The sequence below is a fragment of the Cyprinodon variegatus genome, unplaced genomic scaffold (assembly GCF_000732505.1).
Source record: "Cyprinodon variegatus isolate N-32 unplaced genomic scaffold, C_variegatus-1.0 Scaffold218, whole genome shotgun sequence".
In the NCBI taxonomy this organism is placed as follows: domain Eukaryota; kingdom Metazoa; phylum Chordata; class Actinopteri; order Cyprinodontiformes; family Cyprinodontidae; genus Cyprinodon; species Cyprinodon variegatus.
The window spans coordinates 683889-709646 of record NW_015150671.1 but is presented as its reverse complement, the minus strand read 5'-3'; the positions used below and the strand labels follow the sequence as shown (position 1 = coordinate 709646).

The following is a 25758-nucleotide window of genomic DNA, read 5'->3' as shown; positions in this document are numbered from 1 at the left end:
GATGAATTGTAAAACTAACAGGAATTGGAACAAAAAAAAGAGCTATGTAATTAAAAAAAAAAAGTCAGAATTAAAGTAAACTATTTGTATTGTCTGCTTTAAATAAATTGTAGTTTTCCCTTTGCATATGTATGTTCTTTTGAGTCATGATTCCCCGCAGTTTGGATATTTGGGCTATTTCATACATTATATGTTATCTGAATTGTTTTACCACCACCATGGTTGAAATGTAGCCCACCAATTTTAGTCATGAAATCCATTGAATGCCCTACACATTGTCCTTGTCATTCATTGTAGGAAACATTTGCCTTCTCCGGAATGTGCAGATTTTCAAGATAAAATGTGGTCTCACTGTGGACTGTGACACTAGTATTGCAGCATCTTCCAGCTGGAAGTAAGGTTGAGCGTTGGAGGGTTTGAGTTGTCTCGGTAACATATTGAAGCTAAAGTTTTGGGTAAGTGTCAGGGCACATCTATAAAACCATTGCTTGTAGACAGCTGTTACAAAGAGGACTTTGAGTCTGCAGTTGTTTAAAAATGCCTCTAAAAATATATTTTTAAGCTTGTGTAAATTTATAATTTCCCTTTTAAAGATGTTTTTTTATTACTCTACCTAATGGTAATCTTAAATTAATCTGTTTTCATGCAAGAAAATAAATGATTTATTCTGCAGCCAATCAATATTAAGGTTAGTATGTCTGGACTTGTTCAATAAAAATGATTTAAGCTCCTGTCACACCTTGACAATGTAGACAGCGTGTGCCTGATTTCCCAGAATCTCCTAAAACGCTGGCATACGCTGAACTTTCTATTTTTTTTATTTTGGGCATATACATAGAGTATTCATAAAGAGTCCAGAACTTATGTCCACGACAGCCTAACTTATGCATAATGCATGGCAGCGTAATATCCATAAAATCTTAACAAGCCAGTGTCCTGAGGGGGCAGCAATGTGCCCGAAGGCGCCCGGTCTGCATAAAAAGATTATTTTGATCACAGTATTAACCTAGCTGCTGTTTTGCTTAGAAAGCTTTTAACAAATCTCACCAAGTAATTTGATTGATGTGTCTCCGTAATTTGCTTGTAGATGCAACATGTTGTGACTCGGTGCTATGTAAATAAAACTAATTGAATTAAATTATTAAAATGTCGTATGATATTTCCTGCTTAGAGTAAAAACATTTCAAACAGAAGAGAGTGGTCTAAAACCATTTAAGGCCATCCTAAATTCATGTAAACCCATAAAACCAGAGCTGTTTAAGAAATGACACAAATATAAATGAGAAACTATGCACAGCATTTATTTCATTTTCATTCAACATTGCAATGCAAAAAGGACCACTGCAAAGCAGAGATGTATTATTTATAAGCATTAGCTAAGACACATAAATAGCTATTATTTAATAACATAGGTATTACAATAAACATTACAATATAAATGCCTTTATTTTGAATATTAACAGTCCTTTGTTACACATGTACAATCCTCTTTTGCCTTTCTTTATAACAAATGCAATTCATTTTAAGTGTGTCTGCTAAGATTTATCAAAACTGAATTCCAAACGTTTTGGGTGATAAATAACAGCCAGTACTCTAAATTGATCAGAGACTAAAAAATGTTTTTATACTTTTTCAGATCATAGGTCCAGAGTCTATAAGTGGACAATAAAAAAGAGCCATGTATTTTTTTTTTTCACTAAATCAAACTATTTGTACTGTGTACTGTAAATAAACTGTCATATTCACTTTGTACATGTTTTATGATCTTTGGAGTTATGATTCACCACAGTTTGCATATTTCAGGCTACTTCATACATAACATGTTATCAGTTGTATGTTTCGGGCTTACAGAAATCATCCTAAATCTTAAACCAGTAATGTCTATTCCCAACTAATCTCCAGATTAAATACATATAAGTGTTTGGCACGTTAAGTTCTGTAAACAAAAAAAGCTTTTAAACTTTTAAAATTTACAAGAATGAACAGATGACACAGATTTGCATTTCAACAACGGAAAGTGTCTCTAAAGGATTTAACTAGCTAGACTAGACGTGTTGTCAAGTTCACACCCATGAGTCCAGCGGGGGAGGTTTGTTATCCATGAGGCCCACTGCAGGCCTGCCAGCTCTGATGAAGTGTTTTCTCTCACTTATCGCCTGTGTCAGAAAAAAAAGGTCATTTACCGTAAGAAACACAAGAAGGGAATCCTGATGATTCATTATGTATGTCATCATCTGGAATCATTAATTAAGTAATCTTGACATTAAAAGATTAAATAATTTAGAAATCTGATCACCTGTGGAGCATCTCTTTCCACAACAGGCCCCTTTCCGTCTGCAACTCGGTCATTTGGCTCTAAGGTGGAATACACATCTGGAGCAGATGGTGACATGACATCAAATAGTGCCTTTTATCATCATTTAGGTTGAATATATATGGAAAAGTTTCTAACCTTGGCTTTTCTCCATGAGAGGCAATGTGATGTCATCACTGTTTTGTTGTTTTCCATTCTTGTTTTTTTTAGTTACCCCTGAAGCTGTTGGCTTTAAAAAGGAAATACATATTAGATATCATATTAAATTCAAACATAATCACACCTTTAGCTTATTAGACATATGAAGTTATCTTGTGCCCTGGTATTCTGCAACTTATTGTTTACATGGTTCTCTGTTTCTGGATTCTGGATTATAAACAATGATTCATTCAAATGTATTTGTTTTTGCTTCAGATGTGAGTCCCTTAGCTGCTCTATAGTCAATAAAGTCAACAAACCTAACCTACTCAAGTCAATCCAACCCTAACCTAACAAATATAGATGCATCGATCCAGTTTTTTGAAATCCAATCCAATACCAATACCTGGGCTGAGTGCATTGGCTAATACTCGATACCAATTCAAATCAACTGTTGAATGAATTAACCGTAAATAATGTCAATGAGGGCTTTAGCCTTGACAAAAAATGTTTTAGATATAAATTTATTGTTGTTATTTATTAAAACGTAATCATCAAAAGGAAGAAAAAGCAGTTCAATCTAAAGTGCACTGGATTGGATCTCTGATATCAAATCCAGTAAAAAAGTAACAAAGTAAATTTACTTGATAACTTTTCTTAAGTACTTTTTTGAGTATCTTTACTTAACTTGAGTCATTTTTGGGGGTTACTTATAACTTTTTATCTACTACATTTCAAAGACGAGTATTGTACTTTTTAATCCACTCCATTTCTAATAAGCTGCTAGTTTCTCTTTCCTTGTGGCTCAGTTTAGCTTTGTAATCCACTGTTTTCTTTTTTGAAATACAATTTCAACATGACAGATAGCAGCCTTTGGGACTGAATTTGGACACCACTGTTTTAGAGATTTGCATGACGTTCCACAAATTACATAAAAACTCAGTGCAGATATTATTTGTAGTTTATAAATTTTATTAAGGTGTTAGTTGTTGCCATGTGGCCAAGTTGTTCAGTATGGTGAGTTGTCAAAGCAGAGCTTTATTGTAGTTTCTTTGTGGTATAGATTCGAACATAAACCTCTATCCTATAGTGACAGTGCAAGGAGAATCAAGACTCTCCTGTTTGCTTTTTGGTTTGTTTTTGAATAATAAATAAAGTTGGAAATAGCTGTCATCGGGGTTTTTTTGGCATTTTTATATTGAAGTTCTTCACAGATGGTGTAGAATTTGTAGCAGGTGGTTCTATGCATCAATATAACAGATGGTTTCTGAAAATTACAAGGTTATTTAAAATTATCTGAAAATTATGCAAAAATGTATAAATATTAGAAAATGGAATTTGTATTTTTGAAAACTTAAGTACTTTAAAATGCATGTACGTTTGAGTACTTACATGAGTGAGTACTGTAGTTTTCAGGAGAAAAGTGAGTACTTTAATACTTTAACTTGAGTGGATTATTGACTGAGTTACTTTTGCTTGTAATTGAGTAAGATTTGACTATGAGTATCCATACTTTTACTCAAGTACTACAGTTGAGTACTTCGTCCACAACTGATTAAATCAGCGATATCCAGTCCAGGTAATTAGTCAATATCTGGGCTGATATCTGATTCAGGTATTGGATCAGTTCATCTCTACCAACAACCTGGTATCTTTTGTGTTATAATTTTTTTTAAAATGAAGTAAAATACCTTGAAGTGGCTCTTGTTCCATCCCGCCTTAATCAGGGTGTGCCTTAGCTCCTTGTAGGCCCATATTGTCTGAAGTACATGTGAAGCTGCTTTGGTCTCTCTTGCCGATTGGCTGAAAACATATGGTTTTAGAGAGCATGGTGAATGAGAAAAAAAAATAATCCTCATCTGCACAAGAAACTGTTCTTGTGCAGATGAGGATTATTTGGTGGTAAATATGAGGCACTCTTTAAACCCAAGGTGTGACATTTTCAGAGATTCTGAATCTTTTGCACATTCTATTAAATCCACGTTTAGAATTCTAGCTTCAAAATCACTATCACTGGTTCAAATGTATGTCAAATTTCTCCATGATGTGTTTTTATACCTTGACTTATTTATAGCCACCAGTTTCTGCACAGCATGACCCTGTATGAGAACTCGAGCGTTTTCAGGGTTATCTGTGATGATCTCGTAAATCGTGTTCAGAATAGACAACACCGTATCTCCTTCCAGATTTTTCACAGGGTGCTGCTGCCCACAGGGCAAGTTAGCGACAAGGTCCCTCAGAGCGTAATTTCCTGTAACAGACAGACATATGGGCAGAGTGCTGTCAGTCTGCAGATGTTGACCACTGTCAATGAAGCTGAGAGTCTTAATGCTTTACCGATCAGGTCTTTATTTCTTCTGTCAATGGCGAGGTTGCGAAGAGCGATGGCCACTGCTCGCACCACTTTGTCCACATCTGAGCGCAGCAGCTCCACTAAAACTGGAAGTCCTTTCTCTTTTCTCACTGTGGCTCGAATGTAGCTCGACCACTGTAAGAAACACCAGCCTGTTGCCTCAATCAAATCCTTGATTCTTTCAAAGGATTAAAGAAATATTGAGAGGAGCTTTGTTGCATTACTTGTAACTGGAAACATTTCTTTGTGATTTGATTGGTTGTATCTAGGGCTGCAATTAATGATTATTTTGCAAATCGATTATTCTGTTGATTATGTTTTTGATTAATCGATTATTAATTGGATAACCAAAGTTTCCTTAAAGAAGATTTTTATGTAATTAAACCGGGTGAAACTAAAACTGAAACTTCCACTTGAGGAGACCTGTATAGAGCGTATTAGACTTGGACTTAGAGAATTCTAGACTTAGACAAGTCCTGATATTGACAGACGAAATAATTTTTTTCTTTTATCTTAAATGCAAAATGTTTATATATTTTTTTTTAATTTTGGTATAATTACTGCTCTATCAGCAAAGGTATATTTTAAAGTCTCTATACTCCATTTAATGATTAATCGATTACTAAATTATCCATCCATCCATTATCTGACATGCTTGTCCCAATTGGGGTCGCGAGGGGTGCTGGTGCCTATCTCCAGCAGGGCAAAATTAGTTGAACATTATTTCAACACTAAAAAAGTAGAAATCTAAATAAGTAATTTTTACTTAAAATAAGTGAATTTTTTTCTTGGATTTAGGAACTAAGTGAGACACTTTACCAATGGAACAAGACAAATGACATTTAAAGTAAGAAAAAACAACTGCACTGTCTTATTTTAAGTGCATTTTATTTAATTATCTTATTTTAAGTGTAAAAATACTCATTCCATTGCTAAATCATCTCATTTACCTACTAAAAATTAAGAGTAAATATACTTTTTTCAAGACATTTTTACTTATTTCTATATCATTTTTGCAGTGAATAATCAATTCATCATGATTAATCTGATTAATTGTTTCAACCTTTGTTGTATCTGATTGAAAGATCATAGGATCTTGAAAGTCTTAAAGGGTTCATAGAATGCAAAACCGAGTTTAAATTTTCATCGATGAATAACGATGGTTCAGTTGGTGAAATGGACGTACAGAGAAGTTCAAACCCCATCGACACCTCCTTTCTATGTAAATCTCACAATTCTAAACTTCCACCATGAAACAGGCAAATCCAAACGAAGCCCCGGGTTGCCGTAAGCTCTTGGATGTTGCCTTATTTGGTTCGGGCCTGTATTTATGTCACGTCCCGAAATTGACATACGTACAGTACAGACCAGCCCAGTGGTTCACTGGCCAAAGGTGTGGAGGGGCAGTGTCGACTGCCGGGCCGCTGAATGGACCAGAGCTCAGCATGAGCGGCCCGTCCTTAGCCGGAGAAGGGGGGCACGGGACCAGTAAGGCAGACTACTGTCACCAGGTCGGGTTCAGTTCCTCCATCCCCGCTAATTCCCTGCTGCCGTCCACCGGAGTTCCCAGACCAGCGCCGGAGCTGACGGCTCGGTTGGGGTGCACGGTGTGTTTCAACTACGTGCTGCAATGTAGTGGACCAAAATCTCTGTCGATTTAGAATTTCCCCTAAATCTGGTCTGGTCACCCTTCCATATCAACAATTTCGATGTTTCAGTGACTGAGTGCTTGTTGCTATGATGTGTTATTGCTCAGGAGCTTTGCTCGTTGTAAACCAACCAATCAGTGCACAGCTCATCTAAATATTCATGAACATACCATAAAAGGAAGAAAACCTGTCACTTCATTATAGGGCTTTCAACCAGGCTTGCATTACGGCTCATAGAACAGCAAATATGCCATTTTCAGCCCAACCAATGTTCCCCACCCTCTCAGAGACCTTAAGGACCAGCACCAAATACCCTATATAATCATTCTATGACCCCTTTAAATCACTTTTACACTCAGAGGATATTCTCATGTTTTATTTTAGATGCAGACATATGGCGCATCTAAGGGAAAATTCTGTTGTAGCTGATGTTTTTTTCCTGATGATCTTGGCTGGAGACAAGGTCAGTGCACATTTACATTAGGTTGATTAATGAAGCCACCTAAAAAAACAAAACAGGCCAACTGAGAAAAGAAGCATCGGATACTCATGGCCCCCCTACTTCTGGCCTCTAGAAATTGTCTTGTTTGACCCTTCACTGCACAGGCATTTTTACACTTTATTCATAGTACTTTATTTCAGTACAGTTCTATTTTAAGTCGGTCCTCAAGCTGAACAGCAGAGACAGTAACCATGCTGACAAGAAGCACGTCCTGGATCTGATCCTAAGACACTGAGATGATGTTTACAAACAGTGACAGCAGCAGTGGTGACTTCACCTACATAATTGCTCATTCTTAGCAGAGAGTGTAGCATCGAAGTAAAATCAGCCATATGTGCTGTGAATAATACTCCATGTGACCTGAATAAAGCTCCTGTAATTAGTGGATGAAAAATAACTTTGAACTTTTCCATTTGCTTACAGCCCAGTGTCCCGCAGCGAGGTTCTGCAGCGCTCCTGCAGCTGCCTCCAGGGTGTTGTGGTTGTGACTGCAGGTAAGAAGAGAGAGGTAAAGCCTCACCACCTCTGGCTGGTACAGCAGATCCAAGCCTTCAAGAGAAATAAGGAGACAAAGTCAATCGTTTTTAACCTATTTTATGAAAACCACTTTAATTTAGCCTATTTTATCAGGATGCAAAAAACAAAGATTGATAATCCAGGTTCCAGAAAGTAAAAAGCCTATACAGAGATTAGTTTCAACCATTTGTTTTCCCAGCTCCAATACAGAACGAGGAATAATCACCTGGTTAAGTTATCAGGATTAAGGAAAACTAGGCTGTTTTTTTAACCTTCTGGACCTGGATTATCCACCTCTGGCACAAACACAAACTCTGTCTTTTTAAGGGTGGGGGGACGACCAGAAAGAGCTTCATAATTGTGAAATGGAAGGGCTTATATTGTGTTCAATAATTGGTAACAAATAAAAATACAGTGTGCATTGGTTTTCAGCACATAAAACGATCCTGGGTAAAAACTTTATAGAAAGGTTTGTTGAAAATCCCTCTGCACTTTTTTTTTTTTTGTTTTTTGCCCTTTTTTTTTTTTAAATAGTTCTATGTCATCCATGGTCGATGGGGAGCATCTATAAGCAGAAAATTTCAAGACTTGCCAGAGATTCTCAGCTGAATTTCCTTCTGAACTTTGCCTGGGCCATTTGAGATTTGAATGTGATTTGATCCAAATCATTGGATTATAAAGCAGGTTTTGCTCTATGTTTAGTGCTGTCCGGTGGGAAGATAAAATCTGCCTCAGGTCGTTTACTTTCCCTGCAGGATTTTCTTTGGGAGTACTATGTTAGGTGATACTGACTGCCAGTTTAAACAAATATAGCACTTTGAATGGTCTACCTTGACTGGATCACCCTCTTATTAGGGCTGAACAGTATTTCAATATCAATATATATTGTGATATGGTTTAATTCAGTATTGATAATATGACTTTTAAACCCATCTCTGATATTTCTATATATATTATATTCTATGAATATGGCATTTGTCACTGACTGGATGTTCCAGGTTTTCATGTGGTTTTATTGTTTTTGTGTTTCAATGCAAATGTATCTTAAATGTTATGTTGGAGGATTTTTATAAACACCAAAATATTTGTCATAAGTTTGTATAGACATTTTTTGGGGGCATTCTTGGCTACCTTTCTAAGGCTTTTATTTTTTCTACATCTACTGAAAGTAAGAAAAAATCGTAATATAATTTTTCTGTCTATATGTCATATCCTGGCTCTTCTTCATTTTTGCTGTGTAATAAACATGGCTTGTACGCTGGTAAAGATTGTCAGTCATATAGGTCATAGTCATTCCAATAAAAAGAAAATCAAAAACAATCCACTGGACTTTGTTTCCAAGTGAGGGTAGTGAAACGTCTTTAAACTTGGAAACAAAGTCCAGGGATTGTTTTTAATTTTCTTTTTTTGAAACATGGCTTGTCGTTATCTTTACTGCAACATCATTAGATATCTTTAAACAATTTTTTAATTTTGTTTCTTAAAGACCATTATGTTGAATGAAGTAACAATTAGTATGCTGTCACCAGATTCTCCCACCTGAGCTATGAACCCCTGTAGCTCCTCTGGTGTTACCAGGGGGTTGCTTGACTGCTTCTGTAACTTTTCTTCCATTTCACCATTATGTCCTCTTAAAATATCCAGACTTTTATGTTTGCAAGTAAAATAAATGTGAAGAATTTCAATTGACATTGATTCTTTAGAAAGGCACTGTGTTAAGCTTTAGATTGTCTTCTATTTAAGTAAAGTTTAGATTGTAGATTGTAGGTTAGTAGACACATATACAGAGTGCAATAAATGAGACAACATTGAATAGAAAATACAACTGTAGCAGACTCATGAACTGATTATTTTGCACTGAGCCAATGTAGGCAGCTGGATGGCTGACAAGTATAACAGTACAAGGCTGACCCTGAACTGTAACATGATTGTCAGTCTGATTTGCATTTACTGGCTGCAGCGTAGGAGGCATTAGCTAAGCTCTGATCTCTGTTTTAATGGCAGTCAGAGCTACATGCCTGCAGCACCATGGGTTTTCTTCTCCCCAGTTTTTTTTTTTTTACTTTTTATTTTCACACTGTACTCATGGCAACAAAAAGCAAACACAAAGCCAAACACAATGTGAGCACGGTGCAGTGGCAAAGGAAGACATGTGGAGTAGATAAAACATGCAAGTGTTTAAAGCCCGGCCAGTGCCAGCATTGTATTTCTGTCATTCTCTGTGCTGCAAACTAAAATGCTCTCAGCAGCTCGGATGTTTGGTCGTTTTGCTTTAATGGTGCAGGTGCTGATGTGTGGAGCTGCATCTAAATGAGTTCCTTCCCAGGCCATGCCAATGTCATGCTTATACAGCAGAAAGAGTCCAGAAAGCAGCTAGAGCCAGGATGGTTGAGTACTATAAGATGATGACGAGGGGGAAGATGATGATGATGAGCCATATAAAGGCTATTTAATAGAATACACATATTATATTGTATCTATTAGTCATTACCTTGATGAAGATACTCCTTTTTTTGAAAGTTAAACTGAAGTCTATGTTTTATTTGTACCTTTTATCAGTTCTGCACATTTTGGTAAATCCAAAGTGTTGTATTTCCTCTCCATAAATCCATTTTTCCAACCTATACGTCACAGATAAACACACATGCACACAAACACAAGCACCAATTTTCTTTTCATTAGCAGGCAGATACAGACAGCAGAAAAAAATATCACAGCAGCATTGATTCACAGTATCCACTGCTTTGAAGATTTTCTCTCATAGCTGGCAGACTGACCTTGACTGAACCACTCTTCTGATGAGCCCAGGTTGGAGGGAGAAAAAGAAAAGAACAATGTCATAGATTAGATTGTGGTGCAAAGGAACATAGAGCTAGAGAAGCAAGCAGAGCTCCTCCATGTGGCGACACACTGAGTTGCTGATTGGATCAGTTTGAGTAATCTGTAGTTTTCAGGAGAGCAATAAATGAACTATTGGAAATAACTCCAATCTTTCTCGATGAAGAAAAAAATATCATTGTTTATAACTGTGCATCAATTGTTAACGAATGGAATTTTGAAAATAAATAATCCTGCAATCTTACTGCGGACATAAATGTCCAACAACTTCTTTGTTTGTTTTATGGAACAAAACAAACAAAATCTGCAAACCAAAAATGGATGTAGAAATCAAGGCCACATAAAGGCTTGTTGTTGACAGAGTAATAATAAAGCTGTGGAGAAATGTACACACCTGGACCGCTACAAGCACATGACTGTCCACCAAAACAGACACAATGGGCAGAGAAAGCATTAATCAGAGAAGCTCCACAGAGGCCTGTGATAACATTTGAGGGGATGCAGAGATCCACGCCGGAGGTGTTAGAATCAACAAATCTGGCTTTTATGAAATTCTGGGCCAGAAGAAAACAGTTCTTGAACTAAAGTAGTAAGAAAAGGGGAATGCTTTTATTCAGCAGGGACAAAGACACATCAAAGCATATATGTGAGATAGAATAGCCCAGCCAAAGTCCAGACCTGCATTCAAATGAGAATCTTTGATCACTTGTGAATACATATTTCACTGGTGTTACTTATTTCAGAAAGCAGAACAAACTCAGACGAGTTTGTTCTGCTTTCCAACAATAAAAGACCAAATATTTGAAGGCGCACAGAGCTTCTGCTTCGATAAAGCAAAAGGAGACTCCACAAAGTATGTCTTTGGGGAGTAAATACTGAATATGTATATATAAGTTAAAGTTTAAAGGATATGAATACTTTTGCAATGTATTTCATAAGAGGCGTGCATTGAATAACCAACTCAGTTAGAGAATTATCATTGTTAGAGTATTCATTAAATATATCCAAGTTTTATAAAATCCTTAGATTTGCTGCATACCACAGAGTTTAAAAAAAAAATGCCAGTGCAGGTATAGATCTATAGAAGTATAGAACTTCAACCGGATAAAAACTGTAAATTAGGAAGGAAACATCCGCCTTTTAAAATGCATCACTGACACTGATATTAATTAATTAATAAATGTTCATTCCAACTGCAAGTGCATTGCATCAGAAAAGGAAGGAAAAGTCCACTTTAGTGAGTATGAATCCTCGACCGAGTCCCTCGGGAATGTGCCTCGCTCAGAACATTTCACAGATGAAAAAAAGCGCTTGTTCAATGCAGTATGTGGTGCTTGAGGGAAGGACAAATAAAGCTTGAGATTTGTACTTTGAAAGTCAAGAAAAAAAATAACTCTATATAGTGGAGAGAAAAAGACATTTGCTTTGCAAACATTGAAGATAATCGAATTCTTCATTAACCGTTATTTAATTTACAAACCTTTGGGTCTTTTCCCTGCACAGCATTCAGGCTCGTTCTTCTTCTTCTGATGCCCCACTGTTCTCATCAGATGTCCAGCATGGGGCTCGTGAAATCGCTCAGCTCCTGGGATTTCTTTATGAACGTGATAGGAAAGGTTTCGAAGGATACACACGCAGTTTTCCACCGACTAAATTGCAAGGGAAAAATAATTTCTATCAAAGGTGATGCATATGTATGTTCCAACATATCAGCCAAGATTTTAGTTTCCCCTTGAAGCAAAAGTGAACTTTATATTTATTGAAATGGCCTTCATGCTTTTATTGGTTTCCTCTGATGTTATAAATGTTGGAATCAACTTAATGCAAGTTACTCTATTCTATGGTAGTAGACTAAAATCTTAATGATTACTTGAGCAACCTTATTGTCTGCATCCTTGTTGATGACTGCTGACTGCAGGGCATGAAGCAGAGCTGCCACCAGCCCCTCACACTCCCTCAGCCTCTGTCGAGCTTCTGCTCCATCAGAGCTGACATTCCTACAGAAACATCTCTGTTACAGGAATCCTTACAAGCACTTTTTAAATCTGTGACAGCAGCTATGCTTTACCTCAGGCATCCAGTGGTGTTCTTGAAGACGGTGGTCCACTCAGCACTCAGCGGTTTAGATGCATCAACAGAGTCTCTCCTCCTCCAGCCTGAGTGTGGGATGATGATTTCATCAGTCAGGGTTTGCAGTCCCTGGTTGATGATTGTCATCTTTAGGGGTTCATGTGATGAGAGGTTCCACAGAGTGCCTGCAGGGTTATTGAAAAAATGAAGATGTTTAAGAAATCATTTTAAAAGTAGAGAAGTCTCTACCTGTGGCTGAAAAATATATATCCCTGTACCTGTAGCTAACTCTTTGACTTCCATGCTGCTAGACTTCCTCAGCAGTCTAACTAAAGCTTGGATGCCATCACAGCTCTTGATGGCCATTTTGTTGTTGTGGTCTTTCCCATAGGATATGTTGCGCAAAGCACCACAGGCCTTACGATGGACCTCAGGCTTGGGATGGTCCAACAACTCCACCAGGATTGGCACCCCGTTCAGCTGCCGAACCTCTTGTTTGATCAGGTCGTTTTCATAACACAGGTGCTGCAAATAGGCAGCTGCATTGGACTTGACTGGGTCCATTGGGTGCCTGAGCATGGAGATCACCTCATGCAGGTTGGGGTCTCTCCAGCGTGGGTCTCTTCTGATGCTATCCAGGCTTACCATACTGCTGCGTTTGTGGGGCACCTGCAGGGTCTGTGCTCGGCACATGGCCTGGAAGAAAGGATTCAGGTTCCCTTCCAGCTGGGCCATAAATGCATCATCATAGCCGCTTCTGCAAAGACACAAGTTGGTCCACATTTAATAAATAAAATTCATGATAGAGTCTTTCATGGAGAGAACTGAATCTATATTTGTATCCTAGCAATTTAAAACTGGATAAAAAAATTTTTTGATCTGACATTTTAATGCTCCTTAACACATTACCTACAGCATTTAGATTACATATATTAATTAGCTGTGCAAAAAATGCCCCGAAAAGGCTACAAAAACAAGCGAGCTGGTCCATCCCCTCATTCTGCTGCCTCTTAAGGAAATCAAAATGCAATAAAAATCTTGAGAAGTTAATAAAGGGCAATGCAGTCCAACACAAAAAAGGTAAAAACGATCTGTTGCTGCTGCGATCAACTGTCCAAAGGATCCACCTTAAAAACTCCCTATTCAAAAAAGCCTTCGACTTTTTTGGTAATTGCTAAGTTTGACCTTTTGATTTTCATCCTCTGAGTCCTTTTTTTCAATATTATAAAGCTACTGCTGAGTTTTAAAAATGTCATTATTGCCCATTGTTTTGGTTGCTTGAAATCCTCACAGTGTTCTCACTTGCTTACAATTATTTTGGCCACATGAATGTGAAATCTTCAGGCATCTGGATATCATCATCATCATCATTTTAAAACTGCTACAGCTCAAAACAAAGTGCTGAACATAGCTGAAAACAATAAAACACAATAAAATAATAAAATACAGCATAAAAATATATAATAAGGCAATAATAAGAATTTTTTAAGCTAGATAAACTGTCCTGTTAAAAGCCAGCAATAAAAATAAGTATTGAGCTGTATTTTAAAAATTCGGCAGGGAAGGAGCCTCCCTAATGTGCAGCAGGAGGTTCTGCTGACCTGATGGACCAAGGAGGCAAGTAGGGGTGTAGAAGCTCAGAGAGGTAAGATGTGGCAAGTGATTTAGGCAGTTAAAAACTTTTAAAATGAACTGTAAAATGCACAGGCAGCCAGTGGAGAGAACCCAGGGCAGGAGTGATACAGTCATATTTTGTAGTAGCAGTTGAAAGACCAGCAGCTGCGTTTTGCATCAGCTGTAAGGGAGGAAGCAAAGATTGACACATGACTTGCAAATTATTACCCAAGAATAAACCAAACTTCAGGAGGTGTAACAATCTCTGGCATATGTTTTTTTTTGTTATTTAGTTTGTTGTTCTAATGGTTTCCATAGGGAAGCACTGTGCCTAAAGTGTCCTAAGGCTTACCTCTGTTGACCTGGATGTTGTTAATCAGAAGCTTACAAAGCTTCTCCATCTATGTAGATTTCAGACTTTGATCTGGACTCAACGGTATGTATTTGTGGATTATTTTTTTGTGACTTTATGTCTTAAATTAAATATCTGGGCATCTGAATTTGCTATCAACTTTAAAACTCTCCCAATTTAAGCCCTGTTGGTTCAGGGTAAAGGTTCTTTGATACTCATCCATCCCCCCCATCCTCCATCCATGCATCCATCCCTCCCTCCATCAATCCATCTATCCATCCATCATCCCTTTCTCATCCATCCTTCCATCCATCCATTCATCCTTCCCTCCATCCATCAATCCATCCCTCCCTCCCTCCATCCATCCCCCCCTTCCTCCATCCATGCATCCATCCCTCCCTCCATCAATCCATCTATCCATCCATCATCCCTTCCTCATCCATCCCTCCATCCATCCATTCATCCTTCCCTCCCTCCCTCCATCAATCCATCTATCCATCCATCATCCCTTTCTCATCCATCCTTCCATCCATCCATCCATTCATCCTTCCCTCCCTCCATCAATCCATCTATCCATCCATCATCCCTTTCTCATCCATCCTTCCATCCATCCATCCATCCATTCATCCTTCCCTCCCTCCATCAATCCATCTATCCATCCATCATCCCTTTCTCATCCATCCTTCCATCCATCCATTCATCCTTCCCTCCATCCATCAATCCATCCCTCCCTCCCTCCATCCATCCCTCCCTTCCTTCATCCATGCATCCTTCCCTCCCGCCATCACTCCATCTATCCATCCATCATCCCATCCTCATCCATCCTTCCCTCCATCTATCAATCCATCCATCCCTCCCTCCATCCATCCATCAATCCATCGCTCCCTCCCTCCCTCCATCCATCCATCCATCCATCCCTCCATTCATCCATCCATCCATCCATCCATCCATCCATCCATCCATCCATCCATCCATCCATAACCCCTCAGATAATTATAGCATTCACCTTTTTAGTTCTAAGTCATATTAAAAAGGCTAAGCTCCCATGTCTGACTCAGAAAACCAAAATGGCTGCATCATGGATTAACATCAGTCAAAACTTCCAAATTAAGCCTAATGTTTCCAGTTATGCCAGTCAAACCAAAACTAATTACCATTTTAAACATCTTGTTGAGGTGCTTAAATGTATATCAATTTAAGAATTATTATCCTAATAATTCTGATTATTAGCATAATAATCAGATATTCTCATTATTCTTATTAAAGATTGACAGTCACACAGGTTTAATTGTTTTCTGTCTCAGTTATAACACATCTTATGAACAAAAGATTGAGATTTTCTGGTGCTGCTTCTAAAACCTTGGTTTGTTCAGTAACTCACAATGAGGTAGCAGCCTAAAGCCACATGCTCAACATTAAAAAGCAGACAAGGGAAATGTAAGTACATGAGAATAAAACTACCAGTTGGATATTTTTCCAGTCATTTTGGTGAAGGATGTTGTGAGCTAGCTGTCATGCTGGTACTGCGGGCACTCTTTAGAGGTTGATAACTGAAAGTTGTGGTTATACAACCATCTCAAAAGAAATACTGTGCAGAGGAGAGGAGAGGAGTGGAATTAAGTGTCTCTCTATGCCCACTAAAATTGGCTTTGAAGGGAAAAGTGCAGAAGACAAAGTAGAGTATAGAGAATTGAGCAGTGAAGTGTAAAATAATTTTACCAAGGGACCTGATACAGGATCCAACACACTCACAGAGTCTGGCTAATGCGCTTGTTGCTCAGGAAAATGTGGAAAGTCCGTTTCATCATTTACTGATACCATTTGTTATCCGTTTATTTCAAACAGACTGTAGATCTGAAACACTGATTTGTTTGATTACGATACATATTTCAACTTGATCCACAACAGATGGCTGTAAGCTAAAAAAAAAAAAAGGCAGCTTCTTTGCACAAACATAAAGCCCTATCTTTTTTATGTGCTTAATGAGATTTTTCAGTCTAATCTTTTGTGACGTTATTATATGTGACATGTTGTTTAATAAAAGTATTATTTAAAGTATCTATTATGTATCTGGTCATTGCCATAAACCCTGAATTTGAGTCAATTATTTATGTTTATATTGGGGTAAATGTTGCCTGTTTTGTTCAAAAAACAATTAATTGAATATATGTTAAAAGCTGAAACAACAAATTAATCATAAAGTATTGGAATCCCTTTTTTTGCTATAATATTAAAATGACAACCTGCAACTTCCCATGAGCCTTTTCATTAAACCTTTGACATGTTTGATTCATGAACTTCATTTTTGCTGTCTGACAATTTAGAAAAGACATTTGCTGCCAAGGTTACTTTTTAGTAAAAAAAAAAAATTTCCAACTCTAAACTGAGGTGTTTAATTTTTTTCCCTTTGATTTCTCTTATATAATTAATTTCTACCAAGATAAAAAAAAAACTATAAACTAGTTTAAATAATGGAAAAGTATTCAATTTATATGCTTCAGATTGTCAGACGTTCTTTTGCAATGTATCTGCCGCATGAATTGTTTTTAGGTATTGCAACTGGGCTTTACATAAAGGAGAAGGATCTGATTTTTTTTTTCATAATCCTTCAGCTATAGAAAAAAAGAAAAACGAAACAATGACAACCCACTCATTGAGTTAGTAGCAAGAAATGTGAAGGTCTAACTATGTACATGTTGAATAAAACAGCTTTCTTTGTGCAAAAGACTACGGTTTGGTGCTTCTTTTGTAAACAGTTCTATCACTCTTGTGTAGGCCAAGGGAAAGCTTCTGGCAGGCAATAACACTTGAAACCTCCTTATCTATCAACTTTGCAGCAGCAGACTGCCATCCCTGATTGATACCAGTTGCAGCTTAACTGCTGTCCATCTGTCTTGTTATTATCCACCCGGACTGAAAGGATCGGAGCTGAGCTGCATCCTCCGGATGTGTGCAGCCATAGAGTTTGACATAGGTTTTTGTCAAAGCAAGCAAATGAAAAAAAAAAAAAAAAAGAATTATTGATTTCATAGATTAACTGTTGGTAGCCCCATGTATGCATTCCCTTTGTTTATAATGCTAATTTGCATACTGTTGAGGGCAGTGAAGTCACATAAGTTTTATGATGTAGTAAGTAATTAAAAAGAATCTTAAATAATCTTTTATTGCACTCATAAAGCCTTTTTTCTTCCATTACATGCACACTTCGCTCTTAGAAACCCTTCAGATACATTAAAAGACGCATGGCTATATCTTTCTAAAAGAGGCGTTTATCTTTCCCTTCTAGCTAAAAGCACATAATACATTTCCAATTAAAACTGCTCGAACATTTTCAGATTTATCATGCCTCTAACTCCAGTGTTTGTTATTGGTGTTTTTTTCTTTATAGATCAACATATAGGTAGTCTGTTAGGTTTTCATTCAGGTTTAAACTGTATTATATTCTATCCATTTTCAGTCATTTCTAATCTGCCAATCTTCCCCTGATGAAGGAAAATATTATATGATGCTGCTACTACCTTACTTTATAGCAGCAATGCTATGTTCAGATGACATGAAAGCTTTTTATGATGTGTAGAAAGATTTAACTGTTAGGAAGACTTTGCATACTCAACACAATCAACAAGAGTTTTAAATTAAAACTCTTCTGGGTTTTCACAATGTTTACTGTTGTAGAAAATCCTCTCACCTGGTTCTCGAGGGCTCCCGAAGGAGCTCCATAGTGGTAATTGGTCTAAACTGGGGGATTCCCAGTGTGTGGTAACCGGTGCCTGGCAGGTCAGTCTTCACATCCAGAGGACTTTCTCTGTTCTCTTCTGTCTGGTTGCTGAGGCCTGTTGAGGCATAGCTGTCCCTCAGGAACGGTAAGGTGTAGTGGGCGCCGGGCTGGAAGTTTTTGGTGGGCAAGTAGCCGTGAAGGCCGAAACGAGAAAGGCTTCCATATCCCGCGCAGACATCGCCTCCAATGCCCCTGAAGGCATCAGGGAGGGCGTAGACTCTGTTCTGGCTGTCTGGGTTTACAGGATGAGGCTCACCAGACGGCAGCATTGGCTGGGGGAGAACTGTTGCAGTGGTAGTGTTGCTGGTTGTTGTGTTTGGCTCAACATTTGCCTCAGCAGTGGGTTTCTCAGTTGATGTGTTCTCTGTAGCCTCTTGAACCAATGTGAGATCTGGAGTATCTGATGGGAGGATGTTCTCCTCTTTAATCCCCTCTTGGGTCTCACTGGGTGCCTTTTCACCCTCTTGTTCCACAGCCTTGGACTCCTACAAAAAATGCATCCGCCACAACAATATATATAAATGTTTCCCGTCAACAACAACAAAAAGATCTGCCCTAGTCTTTAAAACCTAATTTGCCTAAGTAGTCTGCAGGGTTCTTGTCTTATTCTGAAAATGCCACTTGATGTAGCTGCTTACATTATGAACAAGAAGTACATAATCTCAGTATACTTGGAATTGCCAAAGCAAGTTTTTGATGCTCGCACTGTAATTAGCATTTTGTTTCAACCATACATAGAGTACCATCCCTTTTCTCATAGCCACTATTAATCATCATCTTTTCAGCACATCCTTGGCTTTCTAAGCCTTCTAATAAATTATGAATTCTGCTTTCATGCCAAAGAATAATAAATCTCCCTTAGTCTAGATAGGACTCTGGTGAAACAACAGAGGTTCATCCTGTGTTTGATAGCAAGATAGATTAGAGTAAATTTGATTTTCAAGTGTGGGAAATTCATTGGGATTTTAGCTTTTTTGTTCCAAAACTGCAAAAATATTGTTAGTTTTCTATGAATTTTTAAGACAAAAACAGGTTTTTCAGCAAGTTTTATGAACCTCAGAGTCAGTCTGCTGCGGGGTGTCAGTTTCTGTGGAGCTTTCATTGGTTGAGGTCATCACAGAGGCGATGGACGTGGGCGTGTCCAGTTCGTCAGTGGCTGTCGGGTTTTCATTGGTTGCCTCTTTAGTGTCCTGGGGCAAAGACAGTGGAGATGGACCCTCCAAACTCTGCTCCTATAAAAAACAAATACAACTGTGGGTAAGTACCTGTTATTTATATTAAGTTTTTCTTTTTTGGTATATTGTCCATCAGGCTCAGTAAACACTGAACAAATATAGAGATAAATTCGCAACATACAATATTGGCTGGTGTAAAAATGGACCGTCAAACATTTGAGTTCATGCTAAAGAATTTTTACCAAATCGACATAGAAAATACAGCTTCCTCTATATTTAGCTGTGTCTCTTAACGAAGGCGTCCCTAACAAAACTATGCCTCCTATCACCTTTATGTTCTCTCCTTGTTTTTCATTTCATAGAAAGAACTCATTGCTCAGTCTTTTTTGTTATTAGTTGTGTTTCTAACCTGGATGAAGCAACTAACGGTGCTATTGCTGCTATCAGTTTCTTACCATTATGGTTTCATGATGACACTCAGGATTATTGATTCTTACCAGTGACTGATTTTCATGAATCCTAACTCCACTTAGTTCTGATTGAGACTTTCCTCCTGATAAAATGGGTGTTGTTCTTTTCCGCCCTTGCCACATGCTTCTCAGATTGAGGGATTACCTTAAACTAAATGACTCCAAACAAGCAGCTGACTTTTCTCTTTTCTAGGTAAACGCTTCACCAGTTGACATTGATTGATTATCTTAATTAAAAAATATTACAACAAGGAACATTGGGATTTAGTCTATTATATCTGAAACTAAACATAAGGTTTGATTATTTTGGACTAAATTAACTTAGTTTAATCTGCATGCTGGGAAAAATTCTTTACCGCTTCATAGATTTCTTCTGTTTTTGTTTCTGCACACATACATGCTCCAGCCCAAAGAAATATAGGCACAATCTCACTTACAAACCAGAAGCATAATCAAGCATAGCCAATATTTGAATAGAAAGAGCTAGATGGCATCCTAAACACAGGTCTCAAACTTCAGTTTTAATGTCTCAGTGTCCTGCAAATAGTAGATGTTTATCTGCTTCTACACGCCTGAAATGGCTAAATTACCTCCTTAGCATGCAGTCATGCTCCGCAGAGCTCTGCTAATAAGCTCATAATTTTAGGTGTGTTGTAGCAGAGACCCACCTAAAGGCTGCAGAACTGGAGATCTGAACTAGAGAGCTCCTTTACTGAAATCATTGCTGCATTACAAATTAGCATTATTGCAGTTCCTTCCTCTCAGCAGATGTCAGCCTTTAAATCATCTCTGCCCCAGCAATCTCAATAAATGTTTTAACAACTATGATGTTACTTGATCATTTTCCTTATTTTCTTTTCTGTAAATGGTTGGTTGTGTTTTTTTTTTTTTTCAGGCACAATTAGAGATGTGCATTTTCTTTGTTTCTTATCAACCAGTCATGTTGCACAACTAACTGAATCCATTCTCTATTCGAATTTAAGATTCCTAGCTTTGTGTGAGGTTTTTGTATATATTTTTTTGTCTTAATCAGGCGTGAAATGTACTTTTACTTGCCTTTTTACTCTGCTTCTGTCCCACATACATTTCCCCACTAAGAGACAATATGGATGATTTGATATGAAGGATGATGTTTCTATTTTTGTGCTATAGAAACAGGTCTTAGCAACTGGAATTTAGGAAAATAGTTTCAAACTCAGATCCTCATGGGCCGGTGTCCTGTACCTTAGATGTGTCTCTGCTTCAATAGACCTGACTCCAATAGAAGCTCATTAGCAGGGCTTGACTGCTGCTAATGTGGTAGTTAGGCTGTTTGATTCAGGTTTTTAGTATAAGGGATAGATCTATATTTAGCAGATCCCCAGTCCTGGGCGATTTGGTTTAAGAGCTTTACAATTTCCTTTAACCAAATATTAAAGGGAACAGGTGCTATATATATTCAAGTATAGTAATTTTGTGACTCATAAGAGCATATCATGATAAAAAAAGAAAGTTTGCTAAGAAAGTTATTCAGTATTTCTATTAAACAACCAACACCATTAAAAAGTAGCTAAAGAACATAAAACTTAAAATTTAATGTTTTATATAAAAGATATTATTTCAGGTTTGAAATAATTTCATTTTAAACCTTTTTTTATGTGTTTTAAAATTGATTACACCACATTTAAAATGTATCCTTATTGTTTTTAATTTGTTATACTTTGCTTTGATATATGGTAAACCTGATTCATTTTCTAATACCATGCTACAGATACCACTGTTATCCATTAGTTCTCCAGAAAACTGTAAAAGTGCAGAAAGCCTCAGTTCCTTTAAATGAAGACTAAAAACAAATTTGTTTAGGATTGCCTTCGACTGTTCTAGTTAAACAGTTCAACTGAAACATCATTAGTTCAACTTTTTATTTCCTTTAGTCCAACTGTTTTTAATGTTCTTTTTTGTATCTGCATTTTTTATTTTATTTTTTTTTCCTACTTGCTTTGAATCTGTTTTATTTTCCTATATTTTAATAATGTAAAGCACTTTGCATTGTCTTTGTACTGAATTGTGCTATACAAATAAATTTGCCTTGCCTTGCCATTAGTAACTTCCTGTTTCTTACTGTATGTGTGATTTATTTTATCTTCATACTGCTCTGGGTTTTGCATTGATTGTGTGTGATAAACTGCACAAAAATGTTTGCGTGGAAAAGCTCAGGGCCTCTCAGAGGCTCCTCCACGGTCTGTAAGCTTTGTGGGATCCTTGAAATAAACAGACAAAATAAGAAAATCTGTGACTCAAGATAGGAAAAAAACTCCTATTACCATTCAACCAAACTATTAAAATATACATTTTTATTGCAAATCAAAGAGAGGCCATAATAAGTAACTTGAAGATATAAATCTGATGTGTAAGAAAGCGTGATCTGTATCATTTGGCATCTGCTAAGTAAGCAGAAAATTGCCTTCTTATTTACTTGCTCACTGGAGTGTGATTTCATTTATTTTAGCCACAATGGGTCATTCCTGGACGCCTTGGCTCTATTCCTCTTGCACTGAGTAATTACTTGCCTGTATGAAATTGATTAAGCGATTGGCCAGCATTCTCTGCTTTTATTAAAATGTCTAACACCTAATGGAATGCTTTCATATGATTTGTAGAAAAACCTACCCGAAACATTTTATGACAAGAGTTTCAAAGGTTGAGACTAAAAACACAAAAAGAAAAGGAATACATCTTGAGATTTGTCATCTGTGTTTCAACCCAGATTGCTATGAACATAAGGGAAAAGCTGAAGCTACTTGTTTTGTTGTTGTTCCTGCTGCTTTTGTTTGCCGTATTTATTTGTACCATGCCTCTCTGGTGCAGTTTAGTAGGTCAACTCCACTGGTGAAAATATAACACATGTACTATTTGTCTGGCTGTCTGTCGGCAAGTGGAGGCCAAACTGTTGAATGTTATTTGTGGAGCCTTTCATTTTATCCTCACTATGTTATGTATTTATGGAAGATTTGGGACAACGCTGTAATAAACTTGGGCACCATTATCTTCGTCTAAGGCTGCCATACTGTCAGGGAGTAACAAAAGCTTTTTAGGGCCTCTCAGAACAAGTTTTCTGTTGGTTTTTTTTGCCTATTTAGTTAGTGACATGTTATAATAGCACACTCCTCAATAGAGAAATCCATGTCAGTTTATTCTGCGCTAAACTAAAGGGTTGAAACGCTGTACTATAAAGGATTTTACCAACATATTGAGACTGGTCAAACCTTACCTGGTTGGTTCTTAAAGAGCAGAGTTCATTCAAATGCAGCTTAAATGGGTAAAATATTTATTCAATCTATGAAACCCGCAAAACAGAATGTATTTCCCACCATATATTTTTGAGAGTAATAGACTTAAACACATGGGAAACTGCAATATTCAGACAAGTCAAACTGAATTATTCTAAAGTGATTATGAAACTTTAGTTTTAATAAGCAGTGCACCCAGGAAGCCAGTTTTTGAAGAACTACCACTGCATGTGATTAATTCCTGCATTTAGTGTAAGATGTTGACCTTGCTTTGGAAAAGTATTAAAAACACTGGAAATTCCTCACCTTTTGTCTCGTTGCAACTAAAACGGTACTTTAGGTAAATCAAGACAAAGTTATGCATAAAGGTCCAGTAGAAAAATGTGTTTCTTTGGCCAAAACAAATCTGAAAAGTGGAGTATGTGTATGAATTTGGGCTTATTTTAAGTCACCTGATTAGTTGAGTGGTTTATTCAAAATATGGAAATAGCTGTTCTCATTCTGGCCGTAAAGGTTTGCTTAGGAACATCATTGAACAGACAGCATTATGAAGGAAGGCAATATAAAGGCCACAGAGAAAGCTGTGGAGGTATTTATGGCATAGGTTATAAAACGTTATTCTAAGCTTTGAAGATCTTTGTGATGGCTGTTAAATACAGCTTTCAAAAAGGGAAAGAGAAGGTCCCAACTGCAAGAGTTTTAACCAACTACTACTCTAACAGAATACACTGATGTTTCTGATCTGTTACAAAATGTGGAATACACTGGTGTTAATACTTTTACAAAACCGTATTTGTGTTATTTCTTTCGTTTACCCTTGTTTAATTTATGCATAAGTTGAATTCCCTCTCCCTTTCATTATATTGCATTGCATTACGCTTTAAGGATTAATTATTTAGAATCTTGGTCTAAAAAGGAAAATAAAAACAACCAGAGGCCCTTTAACACATTTAATGATCCAATTCTTTTTACAAAGTTCACAAAAACTGGATTTGTTGCTCTATTGATCTGAATGCAAAACAGATCCTCTGATGCAGCTGAATTCCCCCAATAACGATACAAACCACCTTTGAAAAAAATGCAGTACATCCAAAAATGCACCTCTTCACTGAACACTTCATTAGTCATTTTTTTATTTGAATGCTTTCTGCATTAACTAAATGATCTTTCACTTTGAAAAATGAGCGTAATAATCCTACCAGAAAAGCCCCACGGGCTTGTTTTCAATATGCTGAAGCATCTGCTGAGATTAGAAGCAGATAAACTGATTAATTTCTACAAATTATCATTTTCCAAAGCTGCAAAGTCCAACCAAACAGTAAGACAAAATCTGAACTCCAGCACATTAAATCTGTAGGGAGATGACGGCTGGAAGTGGAGAGGGAGAGAGCTTGATTTTCAAACACCTCACAAAAGACAAGAGCCCTCTCATATCCCTGTACAAAAACATGTCGGAGGGAAGAGGAGATAAAAGGGCCAACCAGGAAACACTGGCAGTGGAGAGAGATCATCCTGGTCTGATCACCTCTGGGGGAGGCTGATTGGATATTGTTAGGCGGCACTAAATGAATGCTTGACCAGGAGACAGGCGAGGTGCCACTGTCCTCTACAGACAGCTTGATTAAGGATTTGGAGGATGATAACAGGCTGGACACGAGCCTGTGTGCTGCTTTCTCTGTCTGATTCGAGCTTCAGGGATGGCCGGGCCACGGTATGAGTCAAAGCTTATTTAAATAACTCACTGCACCATCACTGAGTACGCTCTTGAAGCCAAATAGGTCAGGTGGAAGCTTCTGGTTTGGAGCCGGCTTAAAGGCAAAAAAAACAAAACAGTAGGTCTGTGTCAAAACACCACAAATGGTATTCAGTCCTCATCAACTTTTAGCATAAAGGCCAGCTGAGGTCAGTTTTGAAATTATGGAGATGTGAAGCCAGATATAAACTTAAATGTCTAATTAAAATGAGAAATAAATTTGAAAATCAGGTACACTGGATTGCAGCGAATTAGAGCCAATGGAAGAGCAGCTTCGTTTGAAGAAAAAAAGACTCTTTAGGAAACTGCAGAGCTGACAGAGTGTTGCCTCGACAGGACAATAAAAGAAGACATCAGCCAAGCGATGTCAGAAAACATTAACAACTTTGTCACCACACTCGCCTGCAAAGCTGTGCAATCTGTTGAATGAGGGGGTTCATGATTTTGGAGGAGAATCTGTGTACTGCAAATGGAAACTGTATTGAAGTGGAACAGTATTAGATTTTCTCCAGCGGAAACCCCATTGCTTCCTTTAAATCTTCTTATCCTTGACACAACTTCTTTTACAGGAAAAAAAAGTATGTTAAATGAAAAGGGGGGGATTTTTCTGAATGTTTCAACATTTTTAATCTTGAAGGGGACATCGAGCATCATGATGATGTCTAGATAGAAAACAGAAATAATTAAAGCATTTTTAGAAAATTTAAAAATGTAAACATTTATGTGCAAATGTGCAGCTAGCAGACAACCATTTTCTACCATCCGTTCAGTAATATGAATCAAATGTATTTATCTTTTAAGAGGAGAATTGGGTAATGTGTGCAAATCATAATGTCCCCCATTAACTTCATCTGACTTCTTGCAAAAAAAATTTGCAAGAAGTAAGATGATACACAACTAATCACACATTTATTTATTTTTTTTGTTATTATCCTTTTAACCGTACAGAAGAAAAGCATCCTCACAG

At 37.4% G+C, this 25758-nt stretch overlaps 1 protein-coding gene across 2 annotated transcripts in view; it reads right to left on the bottom strand.

The window, feature by feature from the left end:
- Positions 1 to 1342: 1342 nt before the first annotated feature.
- LOC107088434 (armadillo repeat protein deleted in velo-cardio-facial syndrome-like) overlaps positions 1343 to 25758 on the bottom strand; it is a 26819-nt gene continuing 2403 nt past the window's right edge. Inside the window, exons 2-16 of one of the 2 annotated variants that reach the window (XM_015380601.1) lie at positions 19180 to 19356; positions 18035 to 18609; positions 12659 to 13137; positions 12379 to 12565; positions 12190 to 12307; positions 11791 to 11959; positions 10250 to 10267; positions 10022 to 10093; positions 7378 to 7505; positions 4790 to 4940; positions 4511 to 4703; positions 4144 to 4255; positions 2453 to 2543; positions 2297 to 2373; positions 1343 to 2156 (exon numbers count right to left, since the gene is read on the bottom strand). In XM_015380601.1, coding sequence (XP_015236087.1) covers positions 2064 to 2156; positions 2297 to 2373; positions 2453 to 2543; positions 4144 to 4255; positions 4511 to 4703; positions 4790 to 4940; positions 7378 to 7505; positions 10022 to 10093; positions 10250 to 10267; positions 11791 to 11959; positions 12190 to 12307; positions 12379 to 12565; positions 12659 to 13137; positions 18035 to 18609; positions 19180 to 19356 — 2640 coding nt within the window. In that variant the 3' untranslated portion in view covers positions 1343 to 2063. The remainder of the gene's footprint in view (positions 2157 to 2296; positions 2374 to 2452; positions 2544 to 4143; positions 4256 to 4510; positions 4704 to 4789; positions 4941 to 7377; positions 7506 to 10021; positions 10094 to 10249; positions 10268 to 11790; positions 11960 to 12189; positions 12308 to 12378; positions 12566 to 12658; positions 13138 to 18034; positions 18610 to 19179; positions 19357 to 25758) is intronic. The other variant, XM_015380602.1, reaches the window with a different exon arrangement.